The sequence below is a fragment of the Dipteris shenzhenensis genome, chromosome 10, assembly GCF_047967505.1.
Source record: "Dipteris shenzhenensis isolate YYH24624 ecotype China chromosome 10, Dip_SZ_1.0, whole genome shotgun sequence".
Classification (NCBI taxonomy): Eukaryota; Viridiplantae; Streptophyta; class Polypodiopsida; order Gleicheniales; family Dipteridaceae; genus Dipteris; species Dipteris shenzhenensis.
The window spans coordinates 4,196,319-4,217,786 of record NC_141605.1 but is presented as its reverse complement, the minus strand read 5'-3'; the positions used below and the strand labels follow the sequence as shown (position 1 = coordinate 4,217,786).

Genomic DNA, 21,468 nt, shown 5'->3' with positions numbered 1-21,468 from the left:
CATTGCAGCCCATCACCATTGGCAAGTGCACCAGCTTGACATCAAGACTGCCTTTTCTTCATGGGGATCAATAGGAAGAAGTTTATGTGACACACCCTCGTGGCTTTGAGGTTGTTGGCTCCGAAAACAAGGTATGCCAGCTAAAAAAAGCCCTTTATGGTTTGAAGCAGGCACCCCGGGCATGGTATGCTCAAATTCATGCACACTTACTGTCCCTTGGTTTTCAGAATAGCCCCACAAAACCCACTCTTTATGTCCGTGGGAGTGGATCTATTTTTTTAGTGCTGATTTTATATGTGGATGACATGCTGATCACGGGTCCTCATACTCAACATATTGCAGCTTTTAAGGCTGATTTGCAGCAAGCTTTGGAAATGTCACACATGGGACAGCTGCACTATTGTTTGGGCATTCAGTTTGCTCATGTTGAGAGGGGTATCATGATGTCACAGTCCAAGTATATTGGACAGCTCCTTGATCGTTTTCAGTTTGAGGATTGCAAGCCAATCTCTACTCCAGTGGACCTTGGCTTCAAACTTTCAGCTCATGATGGGAGCCCACCATGTGATATCACTCTTTACCAGTAGGCTGTTGGATGTCTCATTTACTTATGCCACACCAGACTTGACTTACAGTATGTTGTATCCCAGCTCAACAGGTTCATGCACATGCCCAGTTCACAGCATTGGCAGGCAATGAAGAGAGTCTTCAGATATCTCACAAGTACTCAGTATTCAACCCTCTTCTATGGTGATCAGGGTTCACTTACCATGCATGCTTACACGGATAGTGACTGGGCAGGTTGTTCCGACACTAGAGTGTCACATACCGGCAACTGTTGTTTGCTTGGCAATTCATGTATCTCTTGGCTCAGCAAGAAGCAACCGACAGTTGCCACATCCAACTGTGAGGCTGAGTACAGGGCAGCCTTCACCGCTACAGTAGAGAGTGTCTGGCTTCGACAGTTACTTACAAATCTTGGTATTCGCCAAACATCCTCCACTATGGTCTACACTGACAGCCAGAGTGCTTTGGCCATTGCGTGTAATCCAGTGTTTCATGCGCGTACCAAGCACATTGAAGTTCACTATCATTATGTTCGAGAGCGGTTGTCAACAAGAGACATAGAGTTATCCTACCTTCCCACAGAGGACAACATAGCAGATATGTTTACAAAGGCACTTCCTCGTCCCAAGTTCGAAGTCTTTCGACAGGCTTTACACTTGGTTCCCTTTGTTACATGATCTGGCATACCTTGTACATTCATAGGTGGCTATATCCTTTTGGATGCACATGTGCCACCATGACCAAAAAATACCAGGTAGTCTGAGACGTTTCCAAAATACTTCAGCCCATACCATGGAGGGGGGTTTGTAGGCCATCTTCTCCCGGTCGTATTGATGCCCTCTGGGCCCTGGTATGTGCCATGTAGCTGTAGTTATTGGCACTTAGGTCACCTAGTACTTTTAGTGTCTTATGACACCTAGTACTAGTGGTACCACTAGGACACTAGGTCCTAGGGTTCTCTTTTATAGTACTTTGTACTTTCATTTTCTTTCTTCTAGTTGATGTGACGGCTTCCACTTCTTGCTCCACTCTTGTGCATCCTTTTGCTTCCATGAGCCTACAGAAAGAACTGTCTGGTCATCACGTCGCCCTGTTAGACCTATTTGGCCCAGGAAGAGTGATAGAGGAACTCTGCTCTGAGTACCTCCAGCTCCTATAAGTCCAATCGTGAACACTCGCTCCTTGAAACGCTCAATAGACGCTAGGTCACGCCGAAGTGCTCTCTCCCACTCCCGAAGGGCGGCTTTCAGTCTGAGGGCCTGGCTCCATAGCTCCTGACTGCTATGTTGAATCCTGTCAGCCACCGAAACCGCCCACCAATCCTAGGATGTATTCTCGAGTCGACTCCAGAGCACTACTATCACCTGTTGTAACTCCACCTCCTTAAGGAGATCTGGTATACGGACCCCCTTTTAGGGAAGTCCGCGACGAGGCTGCTCCAAGTGAAGGACCGTCGGAGAATGATCCGACATCGTAGTACCTCCTAAAATGCAGGTAGACCCGCCACGAAGAAGGGCCCCGTCCCCTACGAAGAATCTGTCCAGGCACTCCAACAGCCCGTCCTAACCCGCTAACCAAAAGAGAACTACAAGCTACCTGAGATCCTGGTAAACTCAAGCTCACGCCAAGGATCTCTACCGCTGATCGCAAAAATAAACTGCTCCCAAGTACTCCGGTCTGCAGCTGGCATCTTTGTGAAAGAGGCTCCTCCCTGCTTATCCTCCATAAACTCAAGGTTGTTGAAGTCGCCTCCAACAATCCACAAGTCCACCTCTGAGAGGCAATCTGTGAGCCTTCGCCAAAAGGACGATCGATGCTGTCTGCAAACGGGTGCATAGAAATTCAGAATACCGATCTGAGCCTCTCTTGTCGTAAGACCCATCTATATAGGCCGACCTGGAATGAGCTCACCCTGTGCAAATACCTCAGGGCCACCGCCTAGGATGCTGAAATACATACCCCTCCACTCCTACCAACTACGGGGAACCAAACTTCTGGACCCCCCCCGGGGAGGAGATGGTGCCGATGTGAAATGTTTGCTGCTGAGAGCATGTACTCTTGAATCAAGAGGAAGTCAACTGGTCTACCTATCAAAGCCCACTGTAGTTCCTGACGAAGGACAGATACTGTGGTTGACTACGTGCATGGTCATGAAGCCCATGCACGTTCCAGCTCACTAATGTCAAGCTCATGGAGATGGGGATGGGGCTGCGATAAACAAGGCTCGCTTGTGCGTGGGAGTCTACTCGTAAAAACTGGACTTCAACGACTTCGTCAAGGGTTTGGAGAGAGAGTAGTATTGTCCGTGCGCCGACGAACCAAGGTCGCCATTGGCTCAATCCCTGCTCTTCGCGCCCAGCACTACATGAAGGAGACATCTACGCCAAAAAGATCGACGCATTGTTAAAGTATCCAGTAGTGTGGTTGTGTGAGTACAACCTTTGGTGGCAAGCAAATCACTGCAACTGCCAAGCCTAAACCTGGCTTCACTGGAGAAAAGCCAAGCTGAAAGTACGCAGAGGCGCCATGAGCAAGCCATAGATCCATCCCTTGAGGCCCCAAATACTCATCTGTCATCTGGTATCCCTAGTGCTCTATCATCGCGTCAAAAAGCTCTGAAGTCCACTTCACCCCCGTAGAGGCAAAGTGGAGGATCCGAACCAGTGCGTGCTAGATCGTACCGCGCTAATGCCTCTTTCCGGGCCTACGGGATCAAAATGGTCAATTCTAGGGACATGGGATAGTAATTCCACGGTCCCAAATGCCAGCTCAGCAAAGGCCTCCCAACACGCATGCGTAGGCCTAAAGACTGAGCATCTGCACCCCTCGGGTACAAGACGAAGAGGATGAATCATGCGTATCCACTAAGCCGACCTTCTGCGAGAGAGAGGTTGATAAGGTGGCTTTTGCCTTGCCCTTGCTCACTGATTTGGGGTCCACACGAGGGCGGTACACGAGGAAAAGGATCTCGACGAGGCCGCTGCTGGCTATGGAGGAGCGACGGGTGGAGGGGGGCGAGTGGTGAGGGTGATCGATGCAGGAGCAGCCAGAAGTGGCGACAGGGGGAGGGAAGACGCGGAGGGAGGCTATGGAGAGAAGACAGACGGATCTCGAGGGGCCGAAGATGAAGGGTCTGGTGGAGGTCGAAGGGGAGGTTGGGAAGTATGTCGTTGCCGAAGTCGAGGGTCGCTGCGGTGGGGGTCTGTGAGGCCTCTGTGACTCCTCCACACTCGAGGGAGGGTGGGACAAAGGGGCTATGGGCCCTGGCGTACTAAAATCCTCCGGTGTCTGCTCCTGCTCTCGCATGTGGGTGTGAAGTCTCCCCTCCAGAGGGGCCTAAAGAATGTCATGAGATCGAGGGCCCTCTCTGGATCACGTGATGTGCCTGCCTAGGGACCTCCAACCGGATCCCTCTGTGACAGCCCCTTGTGCTCGCCTCTTACGGTTGGCCTATTGTCGTTGGTTCTTCCTGGCCCACTTACTCTGCTTCTTCTTTCCTACCTTGGTCCACCTCCCTCAGAAGGCTCAACCCGGGACTTTGCCTGCGGGCGTTGAGACTACTGCTGTGTCTGTCTGGAAGGTCGTCGGGTCCCAATCTCCCGTGTATCACGCTGTTGTCCCTGCATGTCTTATGGTGGGGGAGGAGACTTACTCAAGCCTTTCGTGCAATCCCTAGCAAGGTGCCCCATCTACCTGCACCTCAAACACTGACCTGGTAAACCTGAGATCTCTAGTCACTACCGAAGAGCATCTCCCTTGAGAGTCTCCAAGAGGATCATCTCTAGAAGGAGTCAAGACTCTCTACCACTAGTCGGAGACAAGGAACCCCGTCATCTATCACAATTGCCGTCTCCGACTCTGAGGAATACTCTAGACCTGTGCCAAATGCATGTCCGATAGAAGGAAGTATGGCCCTATACTCCCTCAAAAACCTCGGGCAACGGAGCGTCACCGCAAAGCGGGGAACATGGTGAGACGATTCCATGCCCTCAACCGTAAATCTGTGGTACAAGGGATAAGATACACTAAATGAGGGCCTAGGAGAGAAGGGCTCCTCTCCACGAGAGCCAGCGCAGTATCCGAGGAGCCAAGTTGGAGGAGAATACACCTCGTCCATAAATGGTGACCTCCTGAATGTGGCCACCATCCAATGCCAGGCTGGCCTGGATCCGGTCCCTAATCTGCCGCCTCGATGGAGTAAGGTCCACTATCCTGCCAATAACCGCCTTGTCCTGTAAAAGATTCACTACTTGCTGTACTTGTTGCTTATCATTCAAAAGAAAAATTTTGACGGCTGAGGGAGTCGAGGGAGCTGCCATAGAGCCCCTCTGGCCAGACCAAGGGTTGCCACTAAAAGCCCAATCACCAAGGAAAGCAAAAATTGCACCGCCCACTGATAGAGAGAAAGAGGATAAGGAGGATAAAGAAAAAAAAGCCCTGAAAAGAAGCGCTGACGCCCGCTCCTCCTTTCGTCATAGTTGAACAACTGATCACCATTTGGACGAAAATTCAAAGAATTTGCATGTCTGCCTATGATATGTACAGAGTGATCCCTCACGTAATAAAATGAGCCAAGTATAAAGCATGTCGAAATACCTCAAACTTGGGCCGTGGTAAAGCTTTCGTGAACTACTAAGTTGTCCTCCGTGGGAACATAGGACAACTGGATATCTCCACCAGACCGTCGCTCTCGAACATAGAGTCGGGCTGAATGATATCAAGATCTACAAGTAACTTGCGAAGCCAAATGCACTCTACTGTAGTTGTGAAAGATGCTCTGTACCTAGCCTCACAACTAGATGTGGCAACTGTAGGCTACTTCTTGTTGAACCAAGACATGCATGAAGGCCCAAGTTACTGCTGTGTGACACCCTAGAGTCATAACATCCTGCCCAGTCGCTATCCGTAAATGCATGCAAAATAAGTGGGGCCTCTGAACCATAGAGTAAACGCAAATGTTGTGTGGCCTTCAAGTATCGAAAGACCCGCTTCACTGCTTTCCAATGCTGCATACTAGGCTTATGCATGTACCTGCTCAACTGAGAAATGGCATACTGAAGATCAGGTCAAGTATGACAAAGGTATATAAGGCAACCAACAGCCTGCTAATAAAGGGATGCATCAAATGGCGGACTTCCATCCTTGGAGGAAAAATGAAAGCCAAGCTCCAATGGAGTAGAAACTGGCTTGCAATCCTCGAACTGGAAGCGATCAAGGAGCTGTCCAATATACTTGGACGGACTTATTTATACCCCCAACATATGCAAACTGTATGCCCAAATAATAATGCAACCGGCCCATATCAGTCATGGCAAAAGACTGCTGTAAATCAGCCTTGAAATGCAATTGTTTCCATATCTCGCCCAGTGATAAGCATGTCATCCACATATAAAATCAAAATGAAAAATTCTGATGCACTCTTTTGGACATAAAGAGTGGCCTCGGTTGAGCTGTTCTGAAAGCCACGGGCTGTCAAAAATGCATGTATCTTCGCATACCATACCCGGAGTGCTTGCTTCAAACCATAGAGGGCTTTTCTAAGACGGCAAACCATATTTTCAGAACCCAATTGTTCAAAACCAGGTGGCTGCGTGCAACCTGAAGATCACCATGAAGGAAGGCGGTCTTGATGTCCAACTGATGAACTTCCCAATGCCGATGAGATGCCATAGCGATAACACACCTGATAGTAGTGATGCGTGATGTGGGAGCAAAGGACTCCTCAAAGTCAATGCTGTGCTGCTGTGCATAGCCTTTTGCAACCAAGCGAACTTTATGGCGGTCAACACTGCCATCAACTTTCCTTTTCACCTTGTAGACCCACATTGTTGCCTATAGCAGGCTTGCTTGCTAGCAAGTCACACAACTCCCAAGTGTTGTTGGCATGAATGGATTCAAGTTCCATTCCTTGCTGTCAAAGGCATCCTTGTGACATAAAGGTTCCTCATTGCAAGCAGTAGCAACCAAAGCTACAGCAAAATGCGCACCTCTAGTGCAGGCTGGCAAAGGCTCAGCTTGTTTGCTATCCGTGAGTCTGTCCAAAACCCATCTCAAGACTAATTTTTGCTGTCTAAAGATAGCACTCCCAGGTGTAACTGCCTGCTCAATAGCATTGTCATCAACTGAAGACATATCATGGAGGGGGGATTGTTAGCACTTAGCCCTGGTATGTGCCTTGTACGTCAGGTCAACTCATAGAGTTGACTTCACAAGTCAACCATATGGTTGACTTGGGGGCCATAGGCCACCCCTTTGTATTTTCTCCTTACCCATTTAAGTAGTACTACGTTTTGCTCCAGCTTGTTGTTTGCTTCCGGCACTCCACTCCCATTCCATTGCCTCCTGCACCCAACAATATCAACAAGTAAACGGCTGAAAGCGTAATTTTCATCGCAGCATGCATGCTTAGCAACACCAACAATAAATGATTCTCTCTTTTCTTTTCTTTTGGTCCGGAGAGACCAAGACTGGCTATAAAAGCTAGAAACAGTACGTGTTTAAACGAAAAGATTCTCTCTTTGAGTCTTATATTAAGAGGGAACTTATACTATGGTGTGCAAGAATTGCCATGATTGTAGAAGTACAAGTAAACCTCAACTAGAAAAAAAATATCACTGACAACCCCCGTCTACATCTAGAAGGATGAGTTACAACTAGTTTCCGTGCTTTGTCTCTCCATGATGCTCTTTTCTATAAAAAAGAAAGCTTCTAAATCATAGGTGCAACAGCTCTACTAGTACACCTTTGCTGGTAAAATTCCACCAGAGCATAAACCTTGCTTGACATAAGAATATGTGTCATTCCATCTCTTTTTTTCACCAAAAAAGCATGTTATATTCTATTAGAGGCTATGGAAATGATACAAGATCAGCTATCTATGAGGTGCTAATAAGAAAAGGAAAAGATGGTTGCCTGGCAGCCTACTTCAATAGGTTCCAGCTCACACCAATGGTAGTGGGTGGACTATACAACCAATGGATTCCTCAATCCAGAAGGATAGAGAAGATGCTTGCAAGCCAAGCCTTGCAGACGCATTGACACAGCTCATTGATTTTCTTGGAACCCTCTATACCTTGCTCCCAAATGAAGCCCCCAAGTATATGATATCCATCCTAACATGGACAAGGGTGGCAGCAGGTCAGATGTACACATCATCATCACCAAGCTGCACCGTAGTTTGTAGGCTGTAATGCTCGAAGTAATCTCCCATAGCACTGCCTAGGAGGGGTGGCCTCACGGACCTCTTCACACGTGATTCTCTGCTCACTCATCAAGTAAACCAGGGATACCATCTCTATGGGGAAGGCATGTCTCTCCTCCATCAACCATGCTACCATCCCCCACGCAAACACACATCACATGTACTTCAACCACCAGATGATCGTGAGCAAGCACTATCAGATCCCCCACACTAAAGGGCAACTCCATAAGCAATATCAGATTTGAGTCATGTATTATTCCATTTCTACCACCAGTTAGTCATGTAATCTGCATAGAAATGTTAACGTCAATATAATTCCTGTAGATTAGTGAAGGGGATCAATCACCTAGGGATGTTGTCTGAAACATACTACTAGCTGATGCAGATTCATTTTGCATGATTTAACATGGAAGGGATGATATTTGCGAAACCTCGCTGCTCTGCACACTAGTGGCCTTCAGATGAGTCCAATTTCAATTGCAGTGATTTGTAGATTATTTAAGTTGGTCCAGACCACATACTTTGATCAACCTGAATTCCGCATAAAGCTGCTAAACAGACCATGTATAGACTGATAGTCTCAAGCCACATGAATTGCTCTTCAATTCTGGCTGAGTACACAAGTTGCCTGCAAACTCTTCGACTTCAACACAAACCATATGTAGCTGCAGTAAGACAAATGGGGTTTTTGTGGCAGCTCACATGTGACCTTTGGAGTCTTGGGCCAAGACAGCATCGCATTAGTATGTCAATTTGGCTTGGCTGTTAACTCCCACCTGTACCTGTCTATGCTACGCCTGCATTCTAGCAGAACACATAAGGACAGAACAAGCTACTGTATTACTAATCTAGGAAAAATGATACCTGATTGAAAACAACACAGAAAGATACTTACATTTCATCTGGTTCACGTACATCAATCAGCTGGGCTTCTTCAGTAAAGCTAGTGCCTTGTAAATGCATATGAAGCTCCTCAGGTTGGATATCTTGTAAAAAGGATCCCTCTCTACGCACCAGAAAAGGCATCCTGTTTAGATATCCTTACATAATAAAAATCAACTGAGCACATTTTCATAGAAAAAGAACTAACACTAGAGGAAAAAAAATAGAAGCAAAGCATCTAAGAAAAAATGCAAGATACAAGCCAAGGAATAAATATTACAACGCATATGCATGTGCGTGTGTGCATACACTTGCATGCATGTATATACATACACAAACCCAGAATCACACAAAAACCATGTGTACGTGTGTGTGCACGCGCACAAGCAGAAATACCCATATACATGCGCACAAATACACACATAGAGACACAATGAACACCGACATAACACCCACCCACCGACATGCGCGCACACCCACATGCAAATAGAAATGGAGCAAAGAATGCCAAATCAATCAATCAGGTGCAATCACTTGCTGGAAAAGAAAAGGAAAAGAAAAAGAAAAAGAGAAGATGAAGGAATCTGTGGGAACAGATCGGGATGGTTTTCAACAGCCTAAGAAGGTGGTTGTATTGAAGCAACGCCCCTTTCAATCTCATCAATGGCATGCTTCTTCTCCTTCACCAGGACAGGCTTCCACTTCAGCTCCTGTCCTTCAAAATTGGGTGGGGGTTTTGAAGAAGGGCATCCCCATATGTGATTCTGAAGAAGGGGAGAATGCTATATCTTTCATGGATCATGAAGGCATGCAGCCCATGCAGGCAGAGGCTTTGCCTCTCTGATATCTTGTTTCATACTTATACTTTTCTGTATATACCTTCATGCATCAAACACTTAAGTGCTTTACATACAATGTACAGAGCCTCTGCAATGTCTCAAAGTGGAGGCTTTTCTGGAATTATGTACATAAAATGCAGCCAGATATTGTTTGTTTGCAAGAGCATAATCAACACTCTAAGGCTGGTCATCATGAATACTTTGGCGGTTATGATATATATTATGCTGGTACCACTACCTACTCAGGTGTATGCATAATGGTTAGACATGAGCTGGAGCCTCAGTTAGCCTTCAATGACAGCAGTGGCAGGTGGATGGTCATACAATGTAATGTCAATGGTGACATTCTTGAGTTTGCATCAGTCTATGCCTCCCAAACCTCTGCCATGAGGGCTTCTTTATGGGATTCTTTAAGCAAATATCCATGGAGATCTAATGCATTCATCTGTGGAGATTTTAATAATTCCCCTCTGCTAAGAGATAGCACCACTTCAAGATCTCATATGCTATCATCAAGGCAGAAATGGGATAGCATGCTTCTTTCTGTGCAGGCTGAAGATTTATGGCTGCTTCTCCAAGGGTCAGTGCCTGGATATACTTTTCATCATAATGCACTTACTACATACTGGGCAAGGCTTGACAGATGGTATTTGTTTTACCCACAACAATATGCAGATTCTACCCCTCATCTCCTCATAGATTTCTCATTGGGCTTGTCGGATCATGCCCCATTATAGATGAATCTGCAACTTGGTATGCCACTGGATGATTTGCCACCTCTTTCCAGTAGATTATTGCATGTTAATCGGGCTTATTTCCGACATCACCATTTCCAGCAAATGATCAGACTTGCAATTCATCCCTTGCCTTTGCATGCCCAGGAGGACATGGATTATGCTTGGGACAGTTTTGTCTCTCGTATACAGAATGTCATTAGGGAGTATGGAAACTGGCATATGACTAAATGGAGGAATGAGGTTAAATGGGCAAAAAGGACAGCACAACAATTGACTGAATTTTCACATTTAAGGCCTCTCTCTGAATCAAAAAATGATTCCCTTTCACATGCTCGGATCAAACTGACTGATAATGATTAGAGGAAATTACACAAATGGCAGAGTAGAGCAAGAATGAAGCCCCTCATGGATAAGGGCTGTTCATCAAAAGCGTTCTTCCAGGGCCTGCATGCTACCCGAAAGAAAAACTCATGTCTAAGGGTAAGGAAGCTAGATGGCTCTTGGACGCACTCTTTCTCTGATCTCCAAGATGAATGCCAAAATTATTTCAAGAAATTGTTCTCTGCTCCTGGTTCCCCATCAAATCAAAGGACTGATGCAATGACTGAATTTCTTCAATATGTTTCTGAGATAGTGGAAATGGATGATGCTCTTACATTGGAGAGACCTTTTACTGACACAGAACTTGATAATGCATTGTCCCACCTCAGCAAACACAAGTCCCCTGGCTGGGATGGCCTTAAGGTGGAATTTTATATTTCTTTTTGGGATGATTTGAAAGATGTCCTCTTGCAAATGATCAATGTTGCCTGGCAAGAAAATCAGTTGTCGCACCCTTGGAAGCATGGCATAGTCAAACTTGTGCCCAAAAAACATCTGTGTGACCATATGTCAGATTGGAGGCCTATTACTTTGATGCCTGTAGTTTACAAACTCATTGCCAAAATGATTGTGTATAGGCTTCATGGGATACTGAATGCGGGCCTTCATCCTCATCAGTATGGATTTGTGCCGTGAAGACAAATCCATGATAATATCTCCAATGCATTGCATCAAGATGTGCTCATATTGCAGGTAGATATTGCTAAGGCATTTGACACTGTTCAATGGGATTTTCTCTCTCAAATCCATGATAATATCTCCAATGCATTGACTACAATTGAATATGCTCAGTACTCTCATCAAGATGTGCTCATATTGCAGGTAGATATTGCTAAGGCATTTGACACTGTTCAATGGGATTTTATCTCTCAAATCATGACAAAGCTGGGCTTTGGTCCCAAGATAGCGAATGCAGTTTATTGGCTTTATTCTGGCTCTACTTCTCAGTGCATTCTTGGGGGTCATCTATCTCGGTCATGGACATTGGGTAGATCAGTTAGACAGGGCTGCCCTCTTAGTGCTCTCTTCTATGCCATTGCGACCCATCCCCTCTTACTGTATCTTGATCATCTTACAAACACAGGATAGATGACTGGTCTTAAAATCCCTGGGGCTGCATCTTTTTTGGCACAAGCATATGCTGATGATTCCTTCTTTATGCCATAGAATTCTCCCTGGGAAGTTCACATGCTTATGACCACACTATCATTGTATGGACTAGCAGAGGGATTGCATGTCAATTTTGATAAATCTACCTTGCTTCCCCTCAAACAATGTGACTGGCATTCTATTCTCTGGCCAGGTCAGGTGGTGCATTCCAAAGATGTAGTCAGGCATTTGGGATATCCTATAGGATGGCATATCACCAGGAAGCAACAGTTAAAATGGATCTTCCAAAGACTTCAACATAAACTGGAATATTGGAAAATTTCTACTTGGCCACTTCATGTCAGGCTCAGAATAGTACAGTCTATTGTAATGTCCTATGTCCAGTTCTTTTTGCCTTTGCTGCATTGGTCTTCCAGAGATATTTCAGCCTTTATGTCTCAAGCTATGGAGTTGTTATGGAGGACAAAAACTGTTGTGAAAGCATTGAGACTGATGAAGATGGAAATGGTGTGCTCTCCTAGGATGCATGGTGGACTTAATGTCCTCAATATAAGATATCATGTACTTGCAAGGAAGGCGACTATGCTCCATACTTTTTTCCGTCAACAACAGCCATGGACTTGTATGATAGCATCCATGTGTGTCAACATGAGGACATCTGCTTATGGTCATTGGACTACTGATCATTGGGAGGTTGTCATTGGGAGATTTGTAGGAAAGATACCTGGCTGTCCTTTCTCCACTGCTCTGATACTTGACTGGAAACAAGTACTTTCTAAGGTCAAATGGGCTCCCGATAATTGCTCGGGGACAAACTCAATGAGGAAAGAAAGTATTCATTGGAGTGCCATCTTTGACATTCCACTTGCCTTACAGGAACCTGTTCGGGCATACAATCTCATGAAATTGGGAATTAGATACATAAATGATGTGGTAGATGATCAGGGCTCTGTCTTATCTTTTTACTCAGGCCACTGCTTCCTATGCATTGGGAATGCATCATAGGTTGATATGGAAGAAAATTGCTGATTTGTTACATCCTTTTCTACCTGTTCCTCCTGTGGCTGACACAGACAAGCTTATGGATTGGCAATTGCAACCCTCTGCTACAAGCTCTCATCATGTTCCTCTGCCTGCCTTGACCTCCATCAAAGCCTACAAGCTTCTTCAGCCTGCCCCATGGATTCAGCAATATGCTAGTACTCTGTGGCATATCAGGAAGCCCCTCTCATGGTGGCGGAAGAATCTCTGGATATTATGAAGTGTAAAATGCCTTTGAAACAAAGACTTTTTCTTTGGAGATGCATGACAGGCACATTGTCAGTGGGAATAACACTTACCAAACGTCGCATTGCACCATCCACGTGTTTACGATATCAGGCTCCTTCAGAGACTGTCCCTCATTTGCTTTGGCATTGCCCGTGTTCTAGGAACCTCCTCGGGAGAATTTCAGATCATCTTCGGCTCCGTTTCCCGAGTCACAGATTTGGGAAACATTTTTGGTTATTTGGCAGATTTATGAGGTCTCTGTCTCTATATTCACTATTTTTCTCATGGGTGAGATATTGGGCTCATACATAGTGTGTGTGAGAAACTTGCAGATCTCAGACAAGTTGTAGGAGAATGGCTCAATCACCTATCCAGTGGGATTCACAAGATAGGGATGCACATCCAAGACAGAGAAGTGTGCAGCAAAATCAACAAGAATTTGAGCAGATGGTATGCATTTGTATGCAAGAGATGGAAAATCTCAGAAGGGATCCAAGAGCTCAACATTTGCTTAAAGCAAAAACTATGCCTAATGCAACTTATGATGTGCCAATGCCAGAGGCACACTCTCGTGTACAGCCCGAGAGAGAGGGATCTCATAGGGGACGGTCTCATAGCAAGAAGAGATCGAGGCATCATCACCGATCTTCAAGCCCTTCACCGTCTACCTCGAGCTCAACTTCTGTATCTTCTTCTTCATCAGATAAATCATCCAGGAAAAGAAGGAAACACAAGAAGTCTAGGAAGAGCAAGTCTTCCAAGACCAAGGAATTCAAAGATGGAGGTAAATCTGTCAAGTTTATGACCTATAATGGCCAATATGGTCATACAAACAAAGCATTGCAGTTCATTAGACAATTTGATGCTGCATTTGATACAAAAAAAATTTCAAAATCCTCCAAGTTGAGAATGGTCAATTTGCACTTGACAACGACACCTAGTGCATGGTGGAGTGCACAGACCACAGATGGGTCAGCCCCAAAGAGGTGGAAGGGCTTCAAGAAAGCCTTCTACCAACAGTTCATGCCTAAACAGTTTAGAGATCATGTTCTTCAAGATTGGGACAGTTTGCATATGGATGCAAGAGATACAGTGGATGTGTACAACCAAAAGTTTTGGGATGCTTATTTGCAGGTTGCACCTTTCAAAAAGATCTCCAAAAGAACCCAAATGATAAAGTACAGAGCAGGTCTCAGTCCAAAAATTCAGGCAGTGGTGAATGCTTTGAGGGCAAAGAACATTCATGACATTATGCATTCAGCTTCAGTAGCTAGTCTCGTGCCGTTATAAGATCCAGCCACAGTGCTATCCTTGCATGCAGGAGGTACTAAAAGGAAGAAACCTGATTTTTTCAAAATCAAAAAAGAAAGAGTATCCCAAGGTTGAAAAGAGAGGGTTTTAGCCTTAGAAGCCGAGGGGTACTTAGCTTTCAAAGTCATGTAAAGGCAAATCCCCATTCACTCCTGAACAGATAGCTTAATTTTGCAGAGATGGAAAATTCTTTAGATGTGGGAAAGAGGGGCATATGGTTGCCCAGTGCCCTGAGAAACCTTCGGGTTCTAAGGAGTAGAAAAGGCCACAAGTACCACTGAGACCAATGGTGGGAGCAGTCCCAGATGTTTTGGGTAGTACCTCAGACCCAAAGGAAAAAGAGCTTTTGCTATCATGGGGGAAGGTAAAAGATCAGCAAGCATTAATCCTATTTCATCCAGGGTCTACAGACAATTTCATATCCGAAGATTTAGCCCTGAGATTAGGGATTAAAACTGAAGAGCTAGGCAAAGCTCTTGATGCTGATCAAATGTTCCAGGGGAATCCAGTGCAAGTTGCTCCTTTGATTGGAAAGCTTCGTGTCCATGTGCAGAGTTACGTAGATCAAGAGGACTTCCTAATTTCTCCTCTCAAGCAGCATGATGTTGTACTTGGTACACCGTGGTTCCATCAAAAGGAAGTAAAGATAGAATACCCTGAGAGGGTGCTGAGTTTTATCCATAGGGCGAAAAACCAGCGTTTAGTTGCCAGGAATAAAGGGGAAACTATCCCCATTGTATCCGATGTTACATGTGGTAAAGCAATAAAGTCTGCAATTCCCGCGTACATGGTTTTTGTAAAAGAAAAAGAAAATGATAAGCATGCTGAAATGAATGATGCAGACAAAGATAAATTTCAGTTTCTTGTAAACTTTAAAGATTGTTTTTCAGATGCTTTGCCAGGGGAGTTACCCCCAGAGAGACCAGAGGATCATCAGATAGAGTTAATGCCTGGTAGTGAGTCACCAAATAGACCACCTTATAGAGTCAATGCGACTCAAAGAGAAAAGATTATGGCTCAACTGCAGGACTTGCTGTCCAAAGGGTTGATTCAGCCCAGTTCGTCTCCTTTTTGCTCACCAGTACTTTTAGTACAGAAGAAAGATGGTTCTTTTCGAATGTGCATTGATTATCATGCATTGGATAAGATGACCATCAAAAATAGATTTCCAATACCACGCATAGATGATGTGCTTGACCAGCTCAGAGGAGCAATAGTTTTCAGCAGGATACACTTGAAGAGTGGTTATCATCAAGTCAGAATACAACCACAAGATGTGCATAAGACAGCTTTTCACACTACATTTGGGTTGTATGAATACTTAGTGAAGCCTTTTGGGTTGACAAATGCTGCAGCCACATTCAATAGAATGATAGATCGCATCTTCCGAAAGTATAGGCACTTCACGGGTACTTTCTTTGATGATATCCTAGTCTTTTCAAAGACAGAAGAAGAGCACCGGGAACATCTTGCTTTGGTGTTTCAAGACTTCGAAATCATCAGCTTTTCGCCAATAGCAAGAAAAGTTAATTCTTTTTTAAAAAGATCCATTATCTGGGGCACATAATATCCAAGAATGGGATAGAGATGAATCCTACAAAGATCCGAGCCATCCAAGAATGGCCAGAGCTGAAAACTGTGCATGAAGTCCGTAGTTTTTTGGGACTTTGCTCCTATTACAGGAGATTCATCAAGCATTTTGCTGATATCGCAGCTCCACTACATGACCTTACTAAGAAAAATGCAACCTTCACATGGGGAATGTCACAGAAGAAAGCATTCAATACACTTAAGGAGGAGTTGAATACAGAACCTATTCTTGTAGTCCCGGATCTTTATCAACCTTTTGATATTGATTGCGATGCCTATGGAGAGTGTGTTGGGACTGCATTACATCAGGATGGACATGTAGTAGCATATGAAAGCCGAAGATTGCGTGATGCTGAGAGATATCTGGCAATCTATGAAAAAGAATTGTTGGCTGTAGTTCATGCTGTAAATACATGGAAGCATTACCTTTTGGGTGCAGATTTTAATGTTAAAACAGATCACCAAAGTCAGAGATATTTTCTAACTCAAACAAAACTCTCTGAGAAGCATATGAAATGGGCAAATATGCTGTCAATGTATCATTTTCAGATTGTCCATACTTCAGGAGTTCAGAACAGAGTGGCAGATGCCTTGTCCCGAAGACCCCAGGTCAACAATGTGACCATTGCTTATCATCAGGACCTGGAAGGCATGAGGGAGCGATATTTAATGAAAGATGGGTATTTAATGAAAGATGACTACCTATGCATCACCCAGGTGATGAGGAAAAAGATTTTGAAATGCCACGCACCTCCCTATGCTAGACATAGAGGAATTAGAACAACAACTCTAGCATTAGAGAGGTTTTTCTTTTGGCCAGGGATGCGGAAAAATATACATCAGTTTGTTACTGAATGCCTTACGTGTCAGAAAGTGAAGTATGATAGACGGAAGGCACCTGGCCTACTTATGTCTCTTCCCGTGCCTCAAGCACCGTGGGAAAGTATTACAATGGACTTCACTTTTTATTTGCCAAGATCAAAGTCAGGGAATGGTGGGATTTGGACTATCATTGATAGATTCAGCAAGCAAGCTCATTTCATTCCGGTTCACAAAACCATAAAGGCAGATCATATGGCTACGCTTTTCATGGCACAAATCTTTAAGCACCATGGTATGCCTAAGTCCATTATCAATGATCGAGATCCCAGAATGACCAGTCTATTCTAGAGAGCTTTAATTTTTCTTCTTCTTTCCATCCCCAGACAGATGGTCAAAGTGAAGTAGCGAATTCTACAGCATTGGATATGCTGAAATGCTACGTGTGTGACCAAGATTCAGACTGGAAAAAGTACCTACCATTGGTAGAGTTTGCTTACAATAATACAATACACAGCTCTACAAGGAAATCCCCCTTTGAGGTCATCTACGGGAAGGTGATTCTGCCACCTATCCTGAGGACCAAGGACGAAATATTTGCAGTTGATCAGTTTGTGAGAGACCTCCAGCCAACTTACAGCCAAGTCCGGACAGCAATTGAAAGGTCTCAAGAGAAGCATAAAAGAGCTGCACATAAGCATAGGAGACAGTTAAATCTCAAGGAAGGGGACTGGGTACTTTTAAAGTTCGAGAAAGCTAGGCTCCGCAAGTTTAAAGGCAAACAGAAAGTGTATGCAAAGTTATCTCCCAAGTACTATGGCCCTTTCAGGATTACAGAAAGAATAAATGAGGTTGCATACAGGTTAGCATTGCTAGAGCGTTGGAGGATTCACAATGGATTCCATGTGAGTCTTCTAAAGAATTTCAGGGGCCAGAGCCTACAGAGGCAATATCAGAGGATCCCCCAGAAGTGGATGAACTGGAGGAGGTCCTTCAACCAGAGTAGATTGTGTACCATACTGTACGCAAAGGCCCTCAAGGCAAGGAATTTTACAGGTACTTTGTAAAATTCAAGAATTATACGGCACTGGATGCCAAGTGGATGGATGAAGACATGTTGTCCGATCATCCACAGCTTTTGGATGTTTACAAGAAAGCTTTTCAATTGAGGTCAACTTAATAGAAGCTGAGGGGATGTCACCACAATGTAAATATCCTAAGTCAAAGTACAGTTGACCATTTATTTGATCATAATTAAAGAGTTTTCCATTCGGGTTAATTATAGTCAAAAGAGTTTTTCTATTGGTCAAAGAATTGACTACGGTCAAAGATACTTGACTTTGGTCAAGTAAGCTTGATTTCGGTCAAGAAGACTTGGTTTATACCAAGAAGGTTAACTATGGTTAACCAAGATGTGCCAACTTCGGTTGGAGAGTTGTGCCAACTTCAGTTGGAGAGACCTAACTATAATTAAGATGCCTCGACCCTTGGTCAAATCCCCTTAATTATGATCAAGAGCGTTGACTCCGATCAACCAGAGATTATATATATTTATATATGTGTTATGTGTGCACATGTGTTCAATGGGGACGCCCACCGTGACTAGGATTAGTCCACAGTGTATTATTTGCATGCAAAGCGCTAACAATTAATGGGTGCCATGGTGGTGCGCTTTAATTAATTGTTGTAGATACTAGGAAGGGTTATTTTTCCCAAGCGCTATGGAGCCTAACAAGCATCTAAGAGGCGGTTCGCATGACCGAGTGCTTTGAAGACTCCAGAGTTGCCCTTAGTGGCATGTAATTAGAAAAGTACTGTAGAATTTGACAAGTGGCTTGTTGCCAAGAAAGAGAGCCTACGAGCTCATGTAATTTCATTCACGTTTTTGATTTTGTATGAGCAGCTTCACGCTGAACTCTCAAGTAATAAAGTACCTTCGGGGAGGTCCAGCCCGACATGTTGTCCTGGGCCCTAGCTGTTTGCAGAGTGAGGGAATGAGAGAGAGAGTTGAGAGAGCTTATGAGAAGGTATTTTGCTGTCTTTTATGAGCTAGTGGTTTCATCCATCCTACCAAACACTTTTCATGTTGGTTAGACATAAACTTGAGGATTCTCAATCTTTCCAAAAGGACATATAACTGACAGATGAAGTGTAAAACTGCGTTGCTTTGGCCATAATAATCCATGAGAAACCATAAGAGTTCTTGCACAAAATAATCCCAATGGAAACTATTGAATAATTGAATCCTAAAGAAAATACTGGGTCGATAATGACCATATAGAATTTTTGTCATCATAATAAAAACTGGTTCTTGAACATATCATGCGTCTTCTGTTTATTCAATACTCAGATCCTGCATGTCATGCTGTATAAGAAAAAAACAATACTGAATTTCATAACTGAAATCCTCTGAGATGAGATAGCTAGAAACATATAGCTGTATCATAATGGAATAAAACCATATTCATGACTTCAACTAAAATACTTAGAATATACTACCCGCCAGTGGGTCTTGTCCTCAAATCTCCAAGGTACTTATTCCCTCCTATATGAGAACTCTTCAAACTATGCTTCAATCATCTTAGCTGGGAGCTTTGGGAGACTAGTTTTTGCACTTGATAAAACCACGGATCATAAAAGGTCCAAGTGTATATTTCTCAATATCCATAAGGATATTTATACTGTGAGTCCATAATCTGGACCAAATAAAAGAAACTGGTTCCATGATAGAAGCGAAATGCTTGGCAGAACTGAGATAATATAACTTGGAACATATAGGTGTGCAGTAGCTGAAAAGAAATCTGCATCCCCCTCCCTTAACTGAGATCTGGCTTTGAATCTCAAAGAAACTTGTTCCCATGTAAAAACAAAACTCACATGTTTCCCATGTAAATAAACTCTTCAAGCCATACTTGAATCAAATATATACAAATATATATTCCCTATCCCTGAAACATTCAAAGGAACAACACACTTTTCTCCTTGTAACAAGATACAAGGGTTAGAAAGATAAACAAACTTTATAAGCATACAAGAAATTCTTACCTTTAGATGTCTTTTTTTCCAATGACAAGTTGCCACCGAGAGGTGCTTCCAACGTTCTTACAGCACATCCAAGCTAGAGAAAAACTTTTAGTGCAAAATCGTCATCTTGCTATGTCCAATGCTTGGGTTTTGTCCAAAATCCCTAAAATATAGCTTTGATCTATGATTAAATCAATTTTGTATTTACTTCTGCTTTCCTGTAAATCCTGGAATTCTGAATCCTAGAAGCCTTGAACCTATGAAGAGGTGATCAACATAGGAAGCCTTCAAGGAAATTGCCTTCCTGACACCTCTTCATGTGCTTAACTGCACACCAACAGTCTGCCTTGATTGTCACTTAAACTGTTATTTGAGATAATTTCCTTGATCTGCATTGAATCTTGATCTGTGCTAAACTCTTCCAAGTTGCGCATTACTATGGGCATGAGCCCACCTCTGTACTGCAGTGCACAAATTTGTGTCAAATCTTGCTGTGATTGATCGCCCTGCCATTTGCCTTCATAAGCGCTTATTGGTCGCCCAATGGATCGCTTATTGGTCACCTTGAGGATCGCTTGCTGACCACCTTGAAAAACGTCTGATATGAGCAAGTAGTGTAGTACTTTGTACCAACTATCGACTTCTTTCCCTGACCTTTCAGATGAAATCATGAAAGTCACTCTCTTAGCTCCAGATTCAAGCACTGAATCTAGTCTGAGCATCGATGCTCTCTCAAAAGGGCAACAACCATGCTCTGATACCACTGTCACAAGTAGCAGACGCTTCCACGCAGCAAATATGCAATACTCTACATAATCTTCGCGATAGAATCAATAAACCCGAACTGAATTCTGAAATTTAGAATTGCAACACTTATCTCAAAGATCCTTCGCGATAAAATAGTGGGAGAGGAAGGAGAGAGAAAACCACACGCAACACTAGGGCCCAGAAATAAGGGCTGGACCCCCCCCTCTGGGGTCCTTTTTGCACTCTCTTAGGTCGTACATATTGGACAAACAATTTCCAACACTTTAACCCATTAGAGGTTAGCAAAATGCATGCATTCCTAGTTCTTGGACTAATCCTAGTCCCTTGTGGGCATCCCCACAGTTCTCTTTTACCAATGCAAAGCAAAAGCAAAACAAATAAAACTTATTCTTAGTTAACCAAAGTCAACATAAGGGCTCCCACATTGGCCCCTTCATAAAGCTTCATGTTTTGAGCTTCCAATAATGTTGTCTTGGAAGAAATAATTTGTTTCAATCTTTGTGGAGCAAATTTCCACTATATAGAACGACCATTGACGCTTCAAAATCTATTTTGCATTTCTTGAACTTCAAGTTTAGAAAAAAAAGGCTCAATGAGAAGTTTACACGGATGAAGTTACAGGTCTCAATTTCACAAAAGTCTACTCGAAAAGATAGAAAGTGTAAGCTCCAGCATACAATAGTACTGCATACACGTACTTTCGTACACACACATGTACCAATAGTCATCAATTCTTCAGAAACTAAGGGCAGTAGAGAGTAGGGAGAAAGTACAACCTAACAACCTCAATAACCACAAATCAAATCTAGATGGTGAAACTTGTTGAGAATGGTGTAAATTGCACCATAGAGATACGACATAGGGACAAACCCTAACCCTAACCCTAAGAGGTGAAACATGTACATATTTCAGTTTTGTTGCAATACGACAGTGTTAAGTTCTCTTGTGCACTCCTCTCTCTCTCTCTCTC

At 43.8% G+C, this 21,468-nt stretch overlaps 1 protein-coding gene across 2 annotated transcripts in view; it reads right to left on the bottom strand.

The window, feature by feature from the left end:
• Nucleotides 1-21,468, bottom strand: part of LOC147897285 (rhodanese-like domain-containing protein / PPIC-type PPIASE domain-containing protein) — a 100,328-nt gene that overhangs the window by 42,787 nt on the left and 36,073 nt on the right. The window contains exons 5-6 of one of the 2 annotated variants that reach the window (XR_015541683.1): nucleotides 8,664-8,774; nucleotides 6,837-6,909 (exon numbers count right to left, since the gene is read on the bottom strand). Coding sequence is in view for 1 of the 2 variants with exons in the window: in XM_087380465.1 (XP_087236591.1) it covers nucleotides 8,664-8,774 (111 nt within the window). In the remaining variant the exon portion in view is untranslated. The remainder of the gene's footprint in view (nucleotides 1-6,836; nucleotides 6,910-8,663; nucleotides 8,775-21,468) is intronic. The other variant, XM_087380465.1, reaches the window with a different exon arrangement.